The 17108-nt window shown below is 42.1% G+C and overlaps 1 protein-coding gene across 6 annotated transcripts; it reads right to left on the bottom strand.

Annotated features, from left to right (window-relative positions):
• Window positions 1–4694: 4694 nt before the first annotated feature.
• Window positions 4695–14064, bottom strand: RNF114 (ring finger protein 114). Of its 6 annotated transcripts, none has more exons than XM_028735176.2 (6): window positions 13815–14064; window positions 11911–12061; window positions 9698–9804; window positions 8524–8638; window positions 7790–7897; window positions 4695–7420 (listed from the first exon to the last, which is right to left on the bottom strand). In XM_028735176.2, the coding sequence occupies exons 1-6, from the start codon at window positions 13952–13954 to the stop codon at window positions 7355–7357; spliced, it is 687 nt and encodes a 228-aa protein (XP_028591009.2). In that variant the 5' UTR covers window positions 13955–14064; the 3' UTR covers window positions 4695–7354. The 6 variants fall into 6 exon arrangements, with proteins under 6 accessions (XP_028591009.2, XP_028591013.1, XP_028591011.1 ...); XM_028735180.2 differs by having other exon boundaries at window positions 13929–14064; XM_028735178.2 differs by having other exon boundaries at window positions 13763–13892.
• Between the last annotated feature and the right edge of the window lie 3044 nt (window positions 14065–17108).

Genomic DNA, 17108 nt, shown 5'->3' with positions numbered 1-17108 from the left:
GTGAGAGTGATTGGTTAGGTTCTGAATAGAAAGTGAATTGTTTCTCGAGTGGGTGTCTGAGGCGCCAGATGTCCACTAAACTGCAGTTTTCCGCTAAGGCGAAAAAAGATTTTGGTAGTTTCCCCTCTCTGTTTGTTCCGTCTCTAAGTCTATCCATATCAGGCGAGACGACTGCATTCATATCCCCCATTAGGATTATTTTTTGATCGACATACTCCATTAGTTTTTCTTCTAATCTTTTAAAAAATTCATTTTTACTACCATTCGGGGCATAGATCCCTACTACCAGCATCTTTTCTCCTTGCCAGTTGATATTGACCCCTATCATCCTCCCTTCCTCATCTTTGAACATTGTTTTAGCTTCTATTTTACTACTAATATACAGTACCACACCTCTTTTCTTTACCCTATCCAGGGTTTCAAACTCATTTCCTAGCCGTTTATTAATCAACACCTTTCTATGCTTTCTGGCCACATGCGTCTCCTGAAGACAGATAATGTCCAAATTTTTCCTTTTCAAACATTGTTCAATTTTATTTCTCTTTTTTTTGTCGTTCATCCCATTTATGTTCCAATTCCAAATTTTTAATCCCATAATGCTTAGCTTTTCCTTTCGTTACTCTTTAGAATCTTCCTATCAGTTATATATTCTCAGAATCTTCCACTTCCTCTTCTTCTTCCTCTCCCGACCCACTCCCCTCCTCTTCTCCCTCCTCTAGCACTCTTGGTTCTCCTGATGGGGCCCTCTCTCCTCTCCCTAATTCTTGCTCCTCCGTTTTTAGCTCCTTGTATTTCCTAAGGAATTTCCCAGTTTCTTCTTGGTTTATAAGCTTATGTCTTTTACCTCTGTATGTAAATGATATCCCTTCCGGGAATTCCCACCTGAACTCAATCTTATTTTTCCTCAATGTCTGCACCAGGGGTTTATAAGAGTCTCTCTTTTTAAGTAATCTAATTGGGATATCTTTAAACAAAATTATGTAATTCCCGTCCATATTCAATCTCTTTTCTCTGTTCCTTTGAAGGATCCTGTCTCTCATTTCTTTATTTTTGAAAGTAATCAAACAGTCACCTGTGAATCTCTTTGCTTTTGTTGCATTGACCCGCATTCTAAATGCGTTCAGTACACTATTGGCCATTTCTTCCACTGATATACCCATCCATTCCGCTAGCTCCTTCGTCAATCTTTCTTTAACATTTTCATTCTGTGTCTCTGAGACCGCTCTCAGCCTCAGGTTCACCCCCCTCTGCCTTAGTTCATTCATCGCTATAATATCTTTTATCTCTTCCTGTGTCCTACTTAACTCCATTACATCTGATTTGATCTTTTCCTTATCCCTCTTAATATCTCTTATCTCCCCCTTTGTCCTTTTTAGTCCTTCTTCTGTGAGCTGCGTCCTCCTAGATATTTCTTTTACTTGGCCCTTTAGTTCATTCACAGTTTCCTCCATTTTTTTATCTAATATCCCAATTCTTTTGTCCACCAATTCTAACTTATGCTCTACGTTAGCTTGGCTTTGCTTAATTTCTGCAAACATTTTCAGAATATCCGACTTAAAATCCACCTCCTGTTTCGAGCCCCTCCTCTCTCCTGGGGTTCCCCCATTCGTTCCTTTCTTCCCTGTATGAGACATCTTACCCCTTTATACCTTTATACCCCTCCCTCTCTCCCACCCTCTCTTAGTACCTCCCACTGTTTCTTTATTTTCACTTTTCACTTTCCTTCCTTGCTGGGATTTACATTTACTATCTCTATGTACTCCCCACAAAAAAAACACAAATCCATAATCAGTAAAACCATATGCAAAAATCAGGGGCAGAACAGTTGATCCGTAATAGTACGTCGTGTGTCTTCACTATCTCAATCGTAATCTCACTTATCGGCCAGTACTTGGTTCCTGTTGTGAGGATATTTCCTTTAAGTATGTGATGGTCCCAGAAACACACGCTTCTTCTCCTCTCCCGACCCAACTAGTCCTCTATTAGTTAATCCAAGAGCTAGGAAGGCTTCAAAAAGCTCAATAGCAAGGAGGCATTTAAACCTAAAGAAATGAGTGCTGGGTGGTCAGGTAGGGGGGAGGGAGAGGGGGAGGGAGAATGAGTGGGGGGGGATTAGTCACGACTCACACCATCTCCTCCATCTTATTTTCAAAAGTTCGTCAAGTCAGCACACGATCTCGCTGGTTCTTAAAGTAACCTTAGTCTCTTAAAAATTTAGCGTTTTCTAACCTCAAACCTCCGTCTTCAGATTTAACAGAGGGAATGTGGCTCTACCCAAGCAGTTCCCGATGCAAGCTAGCAAATATCAAAGAACACTGTCCTCTTTTTTCCCTCTTCCCACAAACTTCTCTCTCAGGTTCCAAATGGCGTCTGGTGCTTCTCTTCCGAGATTTCCACTCACATATATAGCATTAAAGCACAAAAGAAGAGAGCGTCCTTTTTCCTACTTTTAACCTCCTGTTCATCAAGGACGCCAGCCCTCTCTTTTCCTGGACCCTTTCCGAGCTCCTCCACTCCTCCACGGTTGTAAATCTTCCTTTGTGTTTTAACGTTTGTTTCTCCGGAGGGGGAGAGAGGGCTTAAAAGGGAACCACGTTACCGCCCGGGCAGATTACTCACTCTCTTTAGCACTGGTTTCTCGCCGCGTTTAAATTGACTTCGGCTATCGACTGAACTCCGTTTTCCTCTCTCTGTTCCCCAAGACTTCCTTGTTGCTGCTCTTAGCTACAAAGTTGCAGGTATCGGGTTTCTTTTTCTTTGAGAGCAAGCCGCTCTCCCTGCAAGCGCAGGGCTTCGCTATTTGAAGGCTAGAAAATGGCTCCTCTAGACCCGCTGGATCTCTCCGCTACACTCTTCGCCTTTCTCGGGTACCTGGTAGCCGGTTTGATCCTTCTTTCGGTCGTACCGAGGACTAGACTCCTTGAACACCCTTCAAAGGAGTTTTGGGGGTCTCCGCGCCCTGGAGACACCCCTATCCCTCAAAATAGCTCGGGTTCTCACCTCACGGTGTAAAACCCTGCTTGCGCTGGGATCGCAGCTGACCGGAAGCTCGAACAGACGATTGTTATTATCTCCGTGTGCTGCTCTGGTTCGCCAGAAGCAGCTTAGTCATGCTGGCCACATGACCCCGAAGCTGTTTGCGGACGAACGCCAGCTCCCTTGGCCAGTAAAGCAAGATGAGCGCCACAACCCCAGAGTAATCCGCAACTGGACTTTACGGCCAGGGGTCCCTTTTTAAAAAAGTAAAACGACAGAATTCAAAGAGGGGGTACTTTCTTTCCCCCCCGACTGTACGGTCTATGTAGCTCAGAATTGTCTGCCCTGACTGGCAGAGGTTCGCTAGGGTTTTGAACTGGGCACTCTAGCAATCCTTCTTGGAGATGCCAGAGGAAGAACGTGGAACCTACTGCATGCAAAGCAGATATTCTACCACTGAGCTACCACCTTTCCAAATTGGGGACACTGCAAAACCCTCCAATACAGCCAGCTCCAATTGTGAACAGGATTGAAAACATAGTTAATACAGAATATGAAATTAAGCAGTACTTAACATGCATTATGACAACTCCAGATCCATTAATAGGTGGTTGACCTTATTAGAAGGCTGGAAAGGTTTTTGTTTTGCCAAGCATTGGAAGAATTTGATTCAATGCTGGCCATTTATTCCATTGAGTTGTAGAATTTCACCATTGCTTAATGAGTGCATTTTATAACACTATTTTTGTTTGTTTCTTAGCAGTTTATAAATAACATCGACACCATTCTTACAAATGTTCAAAAATCCAACACGTACCAATACTGGGCTCATCAAATACCTGGGGGACAACCAATGAGCCGCAGAGATATACCAATCCAGCACATGTATTTACTCCCCAATGATAAGAATATTGCTATCGCTCTGTATTCAGTGTAAAGGACAAAGCATGAATCTAGCTATCTGCTCCTTTAAAGTGAGACCAAAGTGTATTTGAACATTGGGTTGTAATTACCAACAAGGCTTGGTTCAGAAATGACACCTCTTGCATAGCTGTGTGCAGGGAATAAAAGGAACAGACTAGATTGAATTTACAACCAGCATATCCATTGTGCTCATTTATACCTGTAGATTCAATATGGGATGGTTTCTATACCTCCATGAGGTGAGCTTGATTTTTTTTTTTTGTTTTCTATACAGAGCAGTTGATCAGCTGTCACTTTCTATTATTTGGTAGGGTCATTTAGATTAAATGAGCAAGGCAACGTTTTACACTTAGAATAGGGCTTTTGTCAACATGATCAGAAACCTACCAACATATGCAAATTAGGACAGGATGAAAAGTATCTTCAAAAAAGCACAGGTTAATGCAGTTTCTGTACCCCATATGCATTTAATCCTTTCCCTTCATATCCTGAAACAGTACATGTCAGCGTGCCCAAGTGTTGATAGATTTATTTTTGTCCACAGTATGAGTTGCACAAGGCTTCTCTCCCACTCCCCACAGCAGTGTGAAGGAGTTGCCAGGCTGAAGTTGGTTCAATAAAACTATATTCCAAAATAAAATTATGTTCTTGAGATTTTCACTCTGCAACAACGGAGGAAGCTGGTGAAAACCTAGAAGAGTAAGACTCAGCAGAGACTGAGCTTTGCTCATTACTGCTCTTCAGGTGACAGCCATTGGAGCTCCCCATAGCAAGGGACAAAGTATTTCCATACATTAGTGTTTCTCCATTACATTTATTTACATTTTTTTTTCATTTAAAAGCCAGAACAAGACAGATTTGACACTCTAAAATTTTTATTAAAATTACTAGAAGTGCACTTAGAATTACAAGAACAAAAAAGACTTGATATGTTCATGGAGGATACCCAGGTTCCTATGAATTCCATAGGCGGATGGCAGAATGTTCTGACTGAATACTGAAAGACAGTGGCCAAGATTCAAAGAGGCCCACACGCATGCAGAAGGCACTTCCGTGCATATATGGACAGCCAGTTCTCCCTTCTGGCTACAGCAGGCATGGGGAATGTTAAGACTCCAGCTCCCATCAGCCTCAGCCAGCATGGCCAATTAGGAGAGATGATGGAAACTGCAGTGCACCTGAAGGGTCCCAGGTTCCCGATCCCTGTGCTATGGGCTTTCTATACCATACCGGACATTGTTTTGGTGGGTTTCCCAGACTTCACGTACTGCTTTGAAATGCAAAGACACACAAGAGGCTAAGGTGACAGGAGTGAACTTCATGAGCCCCAGAACACCACACGCCCTCTTTGTATCTTGGCCAAACTCGCACACAAAAAATATAATTAATGGTTCAGTGCAAAACTCTTAATATGGAATCAAAATCCTAGCAACCAAGGGTTTCAAGATGGAATTTTAGCATAGGACTAAGCGGTCTCCACACAGAGCTCTTTCTAAAAAGTAGCATGGGCAGTTGGCAGTTAGACCACTTCAGCATAGGAACTAGTTTCAGATGTACCGTGTCATTATTAGTCATTATTAGCTCAAATAAGACCCACAGGTTCTAAGAATCTATCTTTCAGCAGGCTGTAAACATACTTCAGACTCAGATTTTATTACTGCATGCCTGTCAGGCTAAATTATGTGTGTGGATTTACATAAATCGCTATTAGCTCTGGCGCCATAACCTCACATTGGTTTCACTTATAATAATTAGTGCAAAAAGTTGTCGTTAAACACAGAACAAATGATCTGATTGTATAACAGAAGTATAATCTAAGGCAGCCTTTCCCAGCCCTTGGGTCTCCGGATGTTATTGGACTACAGCTGGGGCTGATGGGAGTTACAGTCCAACACCACCTCCCAGGGACCCAAGGCTAGTGATGGCTGAAATATGGAATCTGGCCCAGTTCTCAAACTTGCTTCTGACAGTTAAATGCACTGTTATTTTTTGTACACAGAACATGACATCCGAATGTGCCACACAAGAGGATATTTACACATCCAGCAAAAGGAAAAGGTTATTCAGGACTGACATTTCAGACTTAACTACATGGCAGTACATTCAGAAGTGCTGATAACCTCTGGCAAATCACTTCACTGTAGCCCTATTCTCACTATATACTGACTAAATGTGATGGGGAAGTGGAATTACACCTGCAGGCCGCATCATATGATCTCTGGATATTCAGTAGAATAACTTCCTAATAGGGTTTCTGACCTGGCAGATAAAGCCTGCAGAGCTGTATACAGAGCCCTGTTCTCCTATCCCATTCAGCACAGGACCACCAGGCCAGCAAACACCACCCAACTTGTCAATCACCTGTTTAGTTAGTGTGTAAACAGCAGGCAAGAATAGGGCTAGGGTTTTTGAGGTATCAAGAACCAATTTGAGAATCAGATCTTGTATACTATGTACTGAAATGTTTTTGAACCACAGCAGCCTAAGAATTCAAAATGTGGCTGTATGCTTACAATAGGTTAAGCACGTTAACACTGCCATGTCAGCATGGAAATTCGTGCACATCCCTTCATAGCATTTGTTTTGGATATAGAAGCGCAGTTTTACATAAAGGGCAGTATTTCCAACATATTACATCTAAGAAACCAGCTGCTAAAGTTCACCCCTCTTGTTCTCAAATTGTTCCGAACTCTAGGCGCAGAGGTAGAAATATACAAGTTTGAGTTTAAGAGGCAAGAAATAAAACATTGTGTTTGAATTCTTCTGTCTTCCCAAGCACCACACAAACACCATCATACTTCACATCTGAACTTTGCAAAGATGTCAAAAGATGGAGAAATAAAAAACAAATTAAAGAAACAACCAATTCCCTCTGAACTCACAGAAGCAGGTACTGTACAGTTGCTGAACGCACACAAGAGCATATTGTGAAGTGAGAGAATTACTCACAACTGGGACTTGTGCGGTTGAATGGCTGGCATCAACTTTTGTAATGGTGGATTTGGAATAAAATCCACCATTTCTCTACAAAATCAAGAAATGGAAGCCCATTTCTAACAGCTGAACCTAACAAACCAGGGCTTCTATATTATCTAGAAAACCTAGTTTTCCGATTCTTGACCAATGTATAGGAGAGCACAATAATATGAAGAGGATGCTCACAGGGTGAAATTATTGCCAAGTTCCTGGTGATGTATAGGCCTTAGAAGTCAAAAGTGAAAGAAAAAGCAGAGAATAATATTTAAGATTAACTGGAAAGAAGAGAGATACCCTTGAGCAGGCAAACAGTAAAGGAGCAACCATTAGAAGAGGCCAAGTATGGAGACAGCAGGAACCAAAACTAAGAAAGGCTCTTCACTTTTAAGGACGCCAAAGAATCTTGAGGCAAATAGTGTCTGTGGTACATTTCCCCTAATGGAAGCCAAGTATTGAAGAGTTTTACTCCTTGCAATATTCACTGATCCCTCAAGGAACGTAACAGAACTTGGGCCACCGTGTCATCTTCATCAGCATTATAATCCTAAAAACAGGAGACAAGGGAGAATGCGTATGATTAAACAGATTTTGGTCTTGTACCAGAACTGTTAAAGCCAATTTCCTTCTTTCACTTCTCATTTCTCCCACTACAGGATGTTAAGTGGTATAGGCACAAATTTCCAAGGGGTGCGCCCAAGATTTCCCTGTATGCTCAGGGCCCAGTTGTGGCTTCGCTCACTTCTGTGTATGGGCTGATCTGTGAAGGGTCACCCCCCCTCCAAGGACGGCAACTGAATGAAACACCATTTCCTAGCTTTTACATTAGAATAAGGCTGTCCAAAAAGACAAAGTTTAAAATAAAAGACTAGCGTTTGGTAAATTCTGAAGAGGCTGTTTCCTAGTTACTACTTACCACAAAAGTATCATAAGAAAATTGGTGTCGTCGTTGAAGATGTTCCATGAAGTTAGCACTTCTGTAGTTTGGATCACCCCATGGCATTGATGCACAGATCGGGCAAACCTGGAAAAGTTTGCAGTTTATCCAACCCAAATTTCTTCCATTTCAAGTTTGGTGGGAGGTTCCCCGCCCCCCATCTGATCAGCATATATTCTAGATCCTGCCCACTATTTTCTTTGTCAAAGGCTTGTCCCAGGAAAACCCTTAGTAAGAAACCCAAAGAACAGAAGGGCAATTCTGTCCATACAAACTTATTAGTCACTGCCCCAAGCACAGCACTGTCTTGCTGCAAAGCCTAGGAATGGCTTTTCAAGAGGCATAAGGAAATGGTGGGGGAAGAGTGGGAGGGAAAGAAAGCCTTGTAGGGCAAACAGAATTCTGCTGGGGATTCTTTGGCCACAAGCCAAATATCTTGATGCTTCCTAGTGTAAACTTGGCTGGGGCAACTCCTACTAACTGCAACAATCTTAAGTATTCAAAAACACCACTACAAACACCCAGCCATGTTAGTAGTTGCTAAAATACAGCAATGGCAGAAAAAAAGTTTAAGAAATTTTTAGCAAGTTATGCACACTGGGATACTAGCTATAATCAAAGTAATGCTATTTGTTCCTTCAAGGAAAAAAAGCTTCATATTAAATGACCTATCAACCCACCCTGAACTACACTTTGAAAAGTAAAGCAATTACCACTCGCTTTGCATCCATGCTGTGATACTTTCGGCAGTGTTCTACCAGCCCTTCCTGGTCCAGATTTCTCTCATTGCAGTAAGGGCAGGGAAATGTGAACCTATTTGGAACACTCCTGTAGAAACAGAGGGTAAGGCCTTCACTTCTATGAAAGGTTACATAAATGCATGCAAAACTTCCAATTATGTAGCATACTTCATATACGAGTAGCACAGCAGAATCATTCAACAAAGCAACTATGATAGGCAGTGCAAGCTATTAGGCAGTACTACAACCTCTGAAGGGAAAAGCACACAGAATAGCTTATACTGTAATTAAGCCTCTAGTGCCCTCAATGTTTGAGGCTTTTAAAATACGAAAGAAAAACCCTTTCTTATTTGGCACAAAGCAGCAACACTTTTCATGCTGCAGATAACCTTTCAACATGTGGCTCCGAAGATGAACAGCAAACTACATACAGTGATACCTCAGTTTACAAACAGTCCTGTTTACGAACGATTCGGTTTACGAACTCTGCATAGCCAAAAGTAGTGTACTGGTTTGCGAACTATACCTTGGTCAAGAACGGAATCTGAATGGTGGAAAGGCACCGGTGGCGGGAGGCCTCATTAAGGAAAGCACGCCTCGGTTTAAGAACGGACTTCTGGAATGGATTAAGTTCGTAAATCGAGGTACCACTGTAATAGGAAGTAGTTCTTGCCATCAACTACACATACGTACATGTGGAAAATTGCTAGAGCTGCTTTGCATTAGCTAACAAACATTTGTCTGGACCTCAATTGAGACTGCAAGTGAGGTGCCATATACTTAGACCTCACCACAGATCATTTAATCAAATTCCAAATAAGGCTTCCTTCCTTGGGAAGCTCAGCTGACCTTTGTAGCCTGTGGGTGAATGGTTATGACATACTTATTGTCCAGAGTCCAGTGGACTCTCACTCTTCCACTATGTAAATGTACCCTCCAAATAATTAAATCTCCTCACAGGGATACCATTTTAAACTAAGAACAACCTTCAGGAAGGGATCAGGTGGCAAAATTCAAGGGTCCCATTGCTTACGTGGAGAAGATCTCCAAGGCCATTTGGTCAAGATACAGCAAACATCAGTTTTTACACTATCTTATATTTGAGCCTCCATTACAAGTAAGCAAATCACAACAGTTGAGAGGTTACCTGGTATCCTGTGGTGGATCTTTTGTCACGGCTTTAACACCTTCCATTATATAATTCTGGTACTTCAAACAAGAAGCTGCATGATTGCGCAGCTTTGAGAGGGACATCTGTACAGAATGAGAAAATAAAACATTTTCTTTAAAACAGTGGTGTTTCAGATGTGACATAAAAGTATGTTCCAAGGACTGCACAAAAGGGTTGTTGTGACAGGCTCTGGGTCAAAGAACACAGAGTTACACAAGGGACACATTGTACTAAGTTGATTTACCACTTTGCAGCAAGACTGCAGCACCTAGCCTATCCCTTACTGTTCTGTTAGCTGACACCTTGTTTATCCAGACACTGTTCTTATCTTTCATTCCCAGGAGATTAAACAGTCTACTGTTTCTCTTATGCCCCAAGTTAGTTAACTCTGTATAATACAATCAGCTAGAAAGAAATCAACTACTGTAGCTTGCTTTAAGAATTGCATTGTGGCAAGGTCACATGAACAGCACCAGGATATATGGATAGTATTAAAATTGTACTTGGGGACAACTTCTCTCCCCTTCAAAATTATAAAACAAACTCTGGTTTCAGAAAGCAGAGGTGGATGGAATTTAATATTTCCTATTGTGCTGTTACATTTCCCATATATAATGTTAGTCTCTAAACAAGTTAGTATCATCATCTGGACTTCTCCAGACACTGACAAAGTACAGTTGCCAACATTTACCAATAAAAGCTTTTCTTTCTATAGTCACAATATTGTATATTTTATTTGTACTGAAAACACAAATTACAGGATTACTCTATGATTTCTATTTTATGAGTTCAGCTTGCTTGTCCAAACTACAATTGAACAAGAATTTTAATTTTGGTTTACCAGATCTAAAGTAGTCTATGATCTGACAATTTCTAGAATGGTAAGGAATTTTTAACAGTCTCAGCTGGCAAATAGATCAAGCTGAGCACATTTAATATATTATGTGTGTGCATTTATAGATAAGAGGATGCTGATTTAAGCTCAGTACAGAATATGATACACGAGAGGCATTCAGTTTGAGACATGGAAAGTCAGATATTTTAAAAATAGAGGACTTCAGTTTTACTTTCAACTTCAAATGATATAGACAAAAACCATTCTTACAAAAGAGCAAAGTATTTTTAGATACTTTTAGATACAACAGCTCTTCATTAATCCCCACCCCCTCACATTCTCATTGTACTGTGAAGACTGACAATATAAAGAAGCGCTCCACAACGTGGTGCCCTCCATATGTTTTGGGCAACAACATCCATCAACCTTGACCACTGGCCATGTTGCTTGGGTCTGATGGGAGCTGAAGTTGAAAACATCTGTAGGGCTTCAGGAAGACAGATATAAAATGCAATTCCATTCCTGACCCAATTTTGGCTCAAAACAGTCCCCAAACTATCAGACTTTATTCAAGATATCAGCCGTACATCCAAAATTCACTTTGTTAAGCCCCTTAAGGGGTTATGCAAACTTCACTACAAATCATAAACAACAAAGTGCATGGGGTCCAATGAAGCAATTATGGCATCAATTTCACAAAACAATTGTATGCTTTCATGAGAACTACTTCTTATATTACAAAGAAATACTGAAAAGCTGCATGAAGGCTTGCCATGTATTCTCTTCACCACCTGCACTGTGATGTTGCCGTGCAGTCATGGGGTGGAATCCAAAGTAGTGCTAAGGCAATCATTCTGTTAGCACAAGGATTTATGCAAAGGAGCATTCTAGCCCCTCCCCCCAAAACAAAGCTGTTCCAGGGATTCCCCTAACCCACTGGAGCAGATTTGGAGAGGGTACGGAATGGAATAAGGGGTAGTCCTGTTGTGCAAGTGGAAATCCTTGCACTGACAGGACATGTTAGTAAAATATGTCCCATGATCCCCTCCTGTGACAAGATCTGAACATGCTGGATTGCTTCCACTACTGACAGATCTCATTGCAGGAAACTGAAAGACCCATTTCCCACGCTCTAGTCGAGGCAAGGAAAAAAGTAAAAAAACCACATGTTACCTTGGCCAGTTCTTTGAAAGACCTGAATAGCCTCTTCCCCACCACCATGAAATTCAGCAGGGCTTACCAGAATTTTGTTTTACACAAATCTGACAGTTATCAAGTGAGAAATCTAATGTGAAAATTTGCTTTTATCTAGATTCATGTTATATATAGGTAAACACAGGCCAGCTTTTCCTACTTTTTTATTGCAGCCATTGCAAGTAGTCTCTGTCATTTCAATTTGCTTTTCCAAGTCGAAAGCTCTGCTGCCGTGAGACAGGGTACTGCGGCAAACTCCACAAACTGGCTTTTTTGGCTTAAGACACTCCTGAATGCATGGTGTGCAAAAGCTAATATGAAAAAAAGACAGTATATTAACATTTGCATTGTACACAATCAGTCAATGTGCCAATGCACCCCTTTCTTATAACACCAAAAGAAATCACAAGCAGCACAGGACCTAGAAACCTATTAATATATTACAATGTAATCTTTAAAAGGCAACCTACACTCAACTATTTCTATAACTTACCTTAAAGGTACCTAGTTAACCGGTTAACAGCTTCTTGTTCCTTTTAATAATGTCTCTTCTTGTTTAAAAATGACTACATAAGGAGCATAAAACCTGCTCCTCAAAGACCTTGCAAACCCAACATTAATGATAGCGGCATGAATCACAGTTGACGTTTACTTTTGATAACATGCAAGATGAAGTCACAAAAGTATACCAGTGGTGAATAGTTAGCCACACCTTATATAAAAAGTGAATATTACTGCTATAAACTTCACTAAGCAGCAGTGTTAGCAATAGTAATCATATTCCTAGGTGCTGTATACATAGCATGCTATATACATAGCATCAAATTAGGGCAAAATAAAAAACACACATAAAAGTAGTCAGGGACTATGGATTGCACCTGTCGCAACCATTCACACTTCCAGTAAAAACAGGCAGCATAATTGCTCAACAGGTGCAGTTTTGATTTCTTTCATTTATTTCTTTAGGAAGAACAGATATAATGCGTGCTACTACGGCAGGGTGACAATATTTGTTTCATGTATACAGGGCTACCCAACAAGAGCATTTCTGCAACAGAGTCTAAGCGTTATGGCTCTGTGCTACACAGAAATGCATTTATGTGACCAATGAAGTTCACACAACACCAGTAAGTTAACAGCAATATGTACCTGTTAATAGATGGCAAAAGGTAACACTGCTGGGAGCATGTGGCCATTTTCAGGGCTGGAAAAATTATATATGGTCTCTGAAAAAGCTCTCTGAAAGTTTTAAGTGCTAGCACCCCTATTTTCTTAAGGCATGCTTAAGGTCGACCAATTTCTCATGCTGGTTCCTAAAAACCTCAGAAAGGCTACAATTTTTTCCTTCACTTATAATTAAGTACCTGTTCCTTCACTTATAATTAATTACCTGTCACTTATAATTGCCACTTAGTTCTTTTGTTTCCACCATTTCAACCCTGTGCTCTACCAGAAACGAGCAATTTTTAACCTATTTCGAGGTGCGCTTGGCACTGCCCTTAGGTGCGGGATTGGTGAAAGGAAGGGCGAGCCGCTCGCGGAGGAGGAGGAGGAGCAAAAGCGAAACAGAAAGTGTAAACACTGCAAAGAACCCATGGAACCGAAAGCTAACTCTGGAAAGAACCTACACGCCCTAATCATTTGCAAGCATCTCCGCTCGGCTGCAAAAGCGGCAGGCCGGCGGAGACCCGACCGCTTCCCAACACGTTAACTCGGGAGCTGTTATGAACGGCCAAAAGGGGAAACTCGGCTTTAAACACCATGCCCCCCCCCAAAAAAAATAACCCCCACCGCATTGAGGATTTAAACCCGGCCTTCGCCGCAGCCCAGAGCTTTGGTAAGACAACGCAAGGCTGTGCAGCTGGAGGAGGGAAGAGGCGAACGGAGCTGCCGCCGCGGCGGCCTCCTCCTGGCTGCGCTCCTGGCGAGAAAAAAGCGGCCCGTCCAGTTCTAACCGGCCTCCGCCTAAGAGCGCCCCCCCAGCCCTTCGTTGCCATGGTTACCTCACCCACCCCTGCGGCCTCCTATCTCCGCTCCGGCCCCCGCGGCCTGTTCCGCACTCACACATGGCCGCAGGGCGCCCTCACGGGGCTCTCGAACACCTCCAGGCACACCGGGCAGGTGAAGCGGGACAGCGGGTCCAGCCGCTCAGCGGCGGCCGTTGCCCCCTCCGCGTACCGGGAGCTCGCCTCAGCCAGCGCCATCTTCTCCCACAGGCCACTTCCGAGAGCCTCTGCCGGCAGCGCGACAGCAGCGACGCTTTAGCCAACAAGCCGGGAGCGGAGGGGAGGGAGGAGGAGGAGGCGGCGGCGACGGCGGCCTAAAAGGGCCAGTGCCGCCCAGGCCACGCCCACCGCGTCCGGGTTCGAATACGCCTGCGCGGCCGCGGCGGCGACTTTCGTTTCGTCACAGGAGGCGCGGCTTCCCTTACAAGGTTGGGAATCTAAATCAAGCGCAATGCTGTACTGTACTTGGGAGGGTTTGGTTACTGGGTGGCAGAGACAGACCACAAAGTGCGCAAGGTGACTTTTGCATGCAGGAAGATAAAATAAATGAAGACACAAATTTGCGTTATTGTTGCACATTTATTTATTTGTGCCCCACCTCTTTCCCCTGACAGGGACTCGAGGCGGCTTGCATTTTACAACAAGGAACAGCTAAAAATATAGGAAAATGCAACCGCTAAAAAAAACTCCCTAGTTTATAGGCACAGGTGCTTATATAAAGATAGATGCTATAATTTAAATAGAAGCAGTTTGCATCTCGCTATCTCTCAAGCAGGGATAGCTCTGCTAACTTGAGCCTATGTAGATTCAAAATGGACATGTACCAAAGGTGAGATAGCCGATAGTAAAAGACCCAGAGGTCACCCAAAGCTCTGATGTCAGAATATTTGCAAACGCAAGGCAAACATTTCTCAGTGGATGGAAGGCTCTGGCAAACAATAGGAACATCTGGTCATTTTGCAGAGATGCCATGCACAACTTTTACGGGAATCACTCCTACAACTCCAGAATGAGCATGAGTATAAGAAGCTAAACATCAGCCATGACCTCTCCCCTTGTGGTTTACAGATGTGACAACTGCAGCATGTCTTTCCCATTCGGGAATGGCCTCTTCAGTTGCAAGAGGAAGTGTATTGAGACAAGAACTTGTCCAAAGACACAATGCAACTACCTTGTCTTATGAGCACTGGCAGCTGCCTTGTAAGTTATGCACTAAGGCAACCAAATAACTTCACAGGCATCTCAAAGGAGCAACATGTTGGGCAAGAATGGGGGCAAGTTTACTGCATTCCAATGGTAAGATTGGAAGCTTTTATAAAAATAATTCCATCCCAGTTCATCATAGTCAAGAATTATACAGGTGGGTTTTTCCCCCTCAGGGATGCAGTGATGGAGAAAGCCTTATCTGTTGATTTTCTGCATTTTCTGCCCATTTAAAGAACTTTTGTACATAAAAGGGTAGTGTTGCTATCCATTTAATATCATCCATCAAACCTGACCTGAAGGCCTAGCAACTGTTAGGTATTGCACCAGATATTTAAACTTCCAAGCTACTAAAAATGTAATCTCTGCTTCTCTGGTGATACCACAAATAAATCTCCATCACATTCTGAGCAGTGGAAGCAAAACTAGCAAATATTTTACAGTAGAATATAATTACTCTAATAAAGAAGGAATCTCCATGCATATACAGTAAAAGTTTTCACAGAATAAAGATATTAGTATGAGTTCCTTACTTGAAGCTTTATAAATTTATATATTGTAACATCACAAATTATGTAATTATGTAGCTGTTGACTGAGGAATTATTACTATTACAATTAAGATTATGGAATGCAGTGATATAATATCAGAAATGTACCCAAACCATCATGTGGGCAACCACTTTAACTAAAATGTATTAAATGGAAGTTAATTGGCATTTTGATAATTGTATAATTTGGGAATTATTATTATAATTTGGCTATTAGTGGGGGTTTATTGGAAAACTAATAAAAAAAATACATATTTTTAAACTCTAATAAAAGGGTTCCCCTTTAGCTAGAACTCAGCCATACGATGTACTTGGCATAAGAGCCGATCCCCACTTGCTTGGGATTAGCAATTTAGGAACAAATGGGCTGCTCCTATTAAGATTTTTAATCTACTATTAAGATTTTTGTGGTCAGCTTGTTCTGCTTTACAAGGTCCTTGTATGACCAGCAGCAACTTTAAAATTGTGCAATAACACTGTATGCCTGGGGACACATTTTTCACTGGACTAGAATTTTTCATACATTGGTGACATACAGGAGATTGGTACCAAAGACAGACGCTGAGAGCTTGGAGTGGGAGGTGGAATTAATCACCATGCAATATGGGGGATTTTCTTTTTCCTTCAGTAACTGTGGATATTTGTCACTGTTGGCAGCAGGTCACCTTCTGATGATTTATGCTTTGATTCCATACGTTGCTGCTTGAGGTGTGAGGGAAGGAACACAAGACAGCCGCATATCAGTTCATATATGAACAGAAGCTATGTGTAGGCTGTTCTGTGTTGAAGAGGCTAAGGGGAATAAATGCATCAAGGCTATTGAAGACAGCTTTCCTATAAGGAGCATGGGGAAGAAGTTCCAAAGCACCACTGAAATAAGATATGGTAGGTGTGGGAGAACTTCAAAATGGGGTGTATAATTTCATTATCGTGATTATAATTTAGGACCAAACTGCTTAACATCATTCAAATAGGAGGATGATAAAACGAGGGACTGCAAAAGAAGGAATCCGTGCTTGCTTCTAGACTGTCACTATTTTCAGGTGAGATTCAAGCACAGGGGTCAGCAACCTTTTTCAGCCGTGGGCTGGTCCACCGTCCCTCAGACCATGTGGTGGGCCAGACTATTTTTTTTGGGGGGGGGGATGAACGAATTCCTATGCCCCACAAATAACCCAGAGATGCATTTTAAATAAAAGCACACATTCTACTCATGTAAAAACACCAGGCAGGCCCCACAAATAACCCAGAGATGCATTTTAAATAAAAAGACACATTCTACTCATGTAAAAACGCGCTGATTCCCAGACCGTCTGTGGGCCGGATTTAGAAAGCGATTGGGCAGCATCCGACCCATGGACCTTAGGTTGCCTACCCCTGTTCAAGCACATACTAACATTGTATGCTGCACAATTACAGTTAATTTGGTTCTCTTGAGCAAGAAACCTGCTTCTCCAGCAGAGAGGATCTTTTGGTGAAAAGGAAAGTGATGGGGAAATGCACTGGAAGGTGTGGGGTAGCACTTGCTTTGACATAATGAGAATTTATTTGCAGGGAGGTTAGATGGCATTAAGTGGCCAGTGTTGTGTAAATCTGCCT

The sequence above is a fragment of the Podarcis muralis genome, chromosome 5, assembly GCF_964188315.1.
Source record: "Podarcis muralis chromosome 5, rPodMur119.hap1.1, whole genome shotgun sequence".
Taxonomy (NCBI): domain Eukaryota; kingdom Metazoa; phylum Chordata; class Lepidosauria; order Squamata; family Lacertidae; genus Podarcis; species Podarcis muralis.
Note: the sequence above shows the minus strand (reverse complement) of the source record. Positions and strands in the feature narration are given on the sequence as shown.

Bases quoted from the DNA above. Each gene is read 5' to 3' on its own strand.
- RNF114 (XM_028735182.2), bottom strand. From the start codon at position 13,747: ATGGCAACGAAGGGCTGGGGGGGCGCTCTTAGGCGGAGGCCGGTTAGA. The intron at 9,805-11,910 runs GTAGGAAAAGCT...CATTCTGTACAG, and splicing joins GCAATGGCTGCAATAAAAAA to ATGTCCCTCTCAAAGCTGCG. The intron at 7,421-7,789 runs GTAAGTAGTAAC...TCCTGTTTTTAG, and splicing joins TTTCTTATGATACTTTTGTG to GATTATAATGCTGATGAAGA.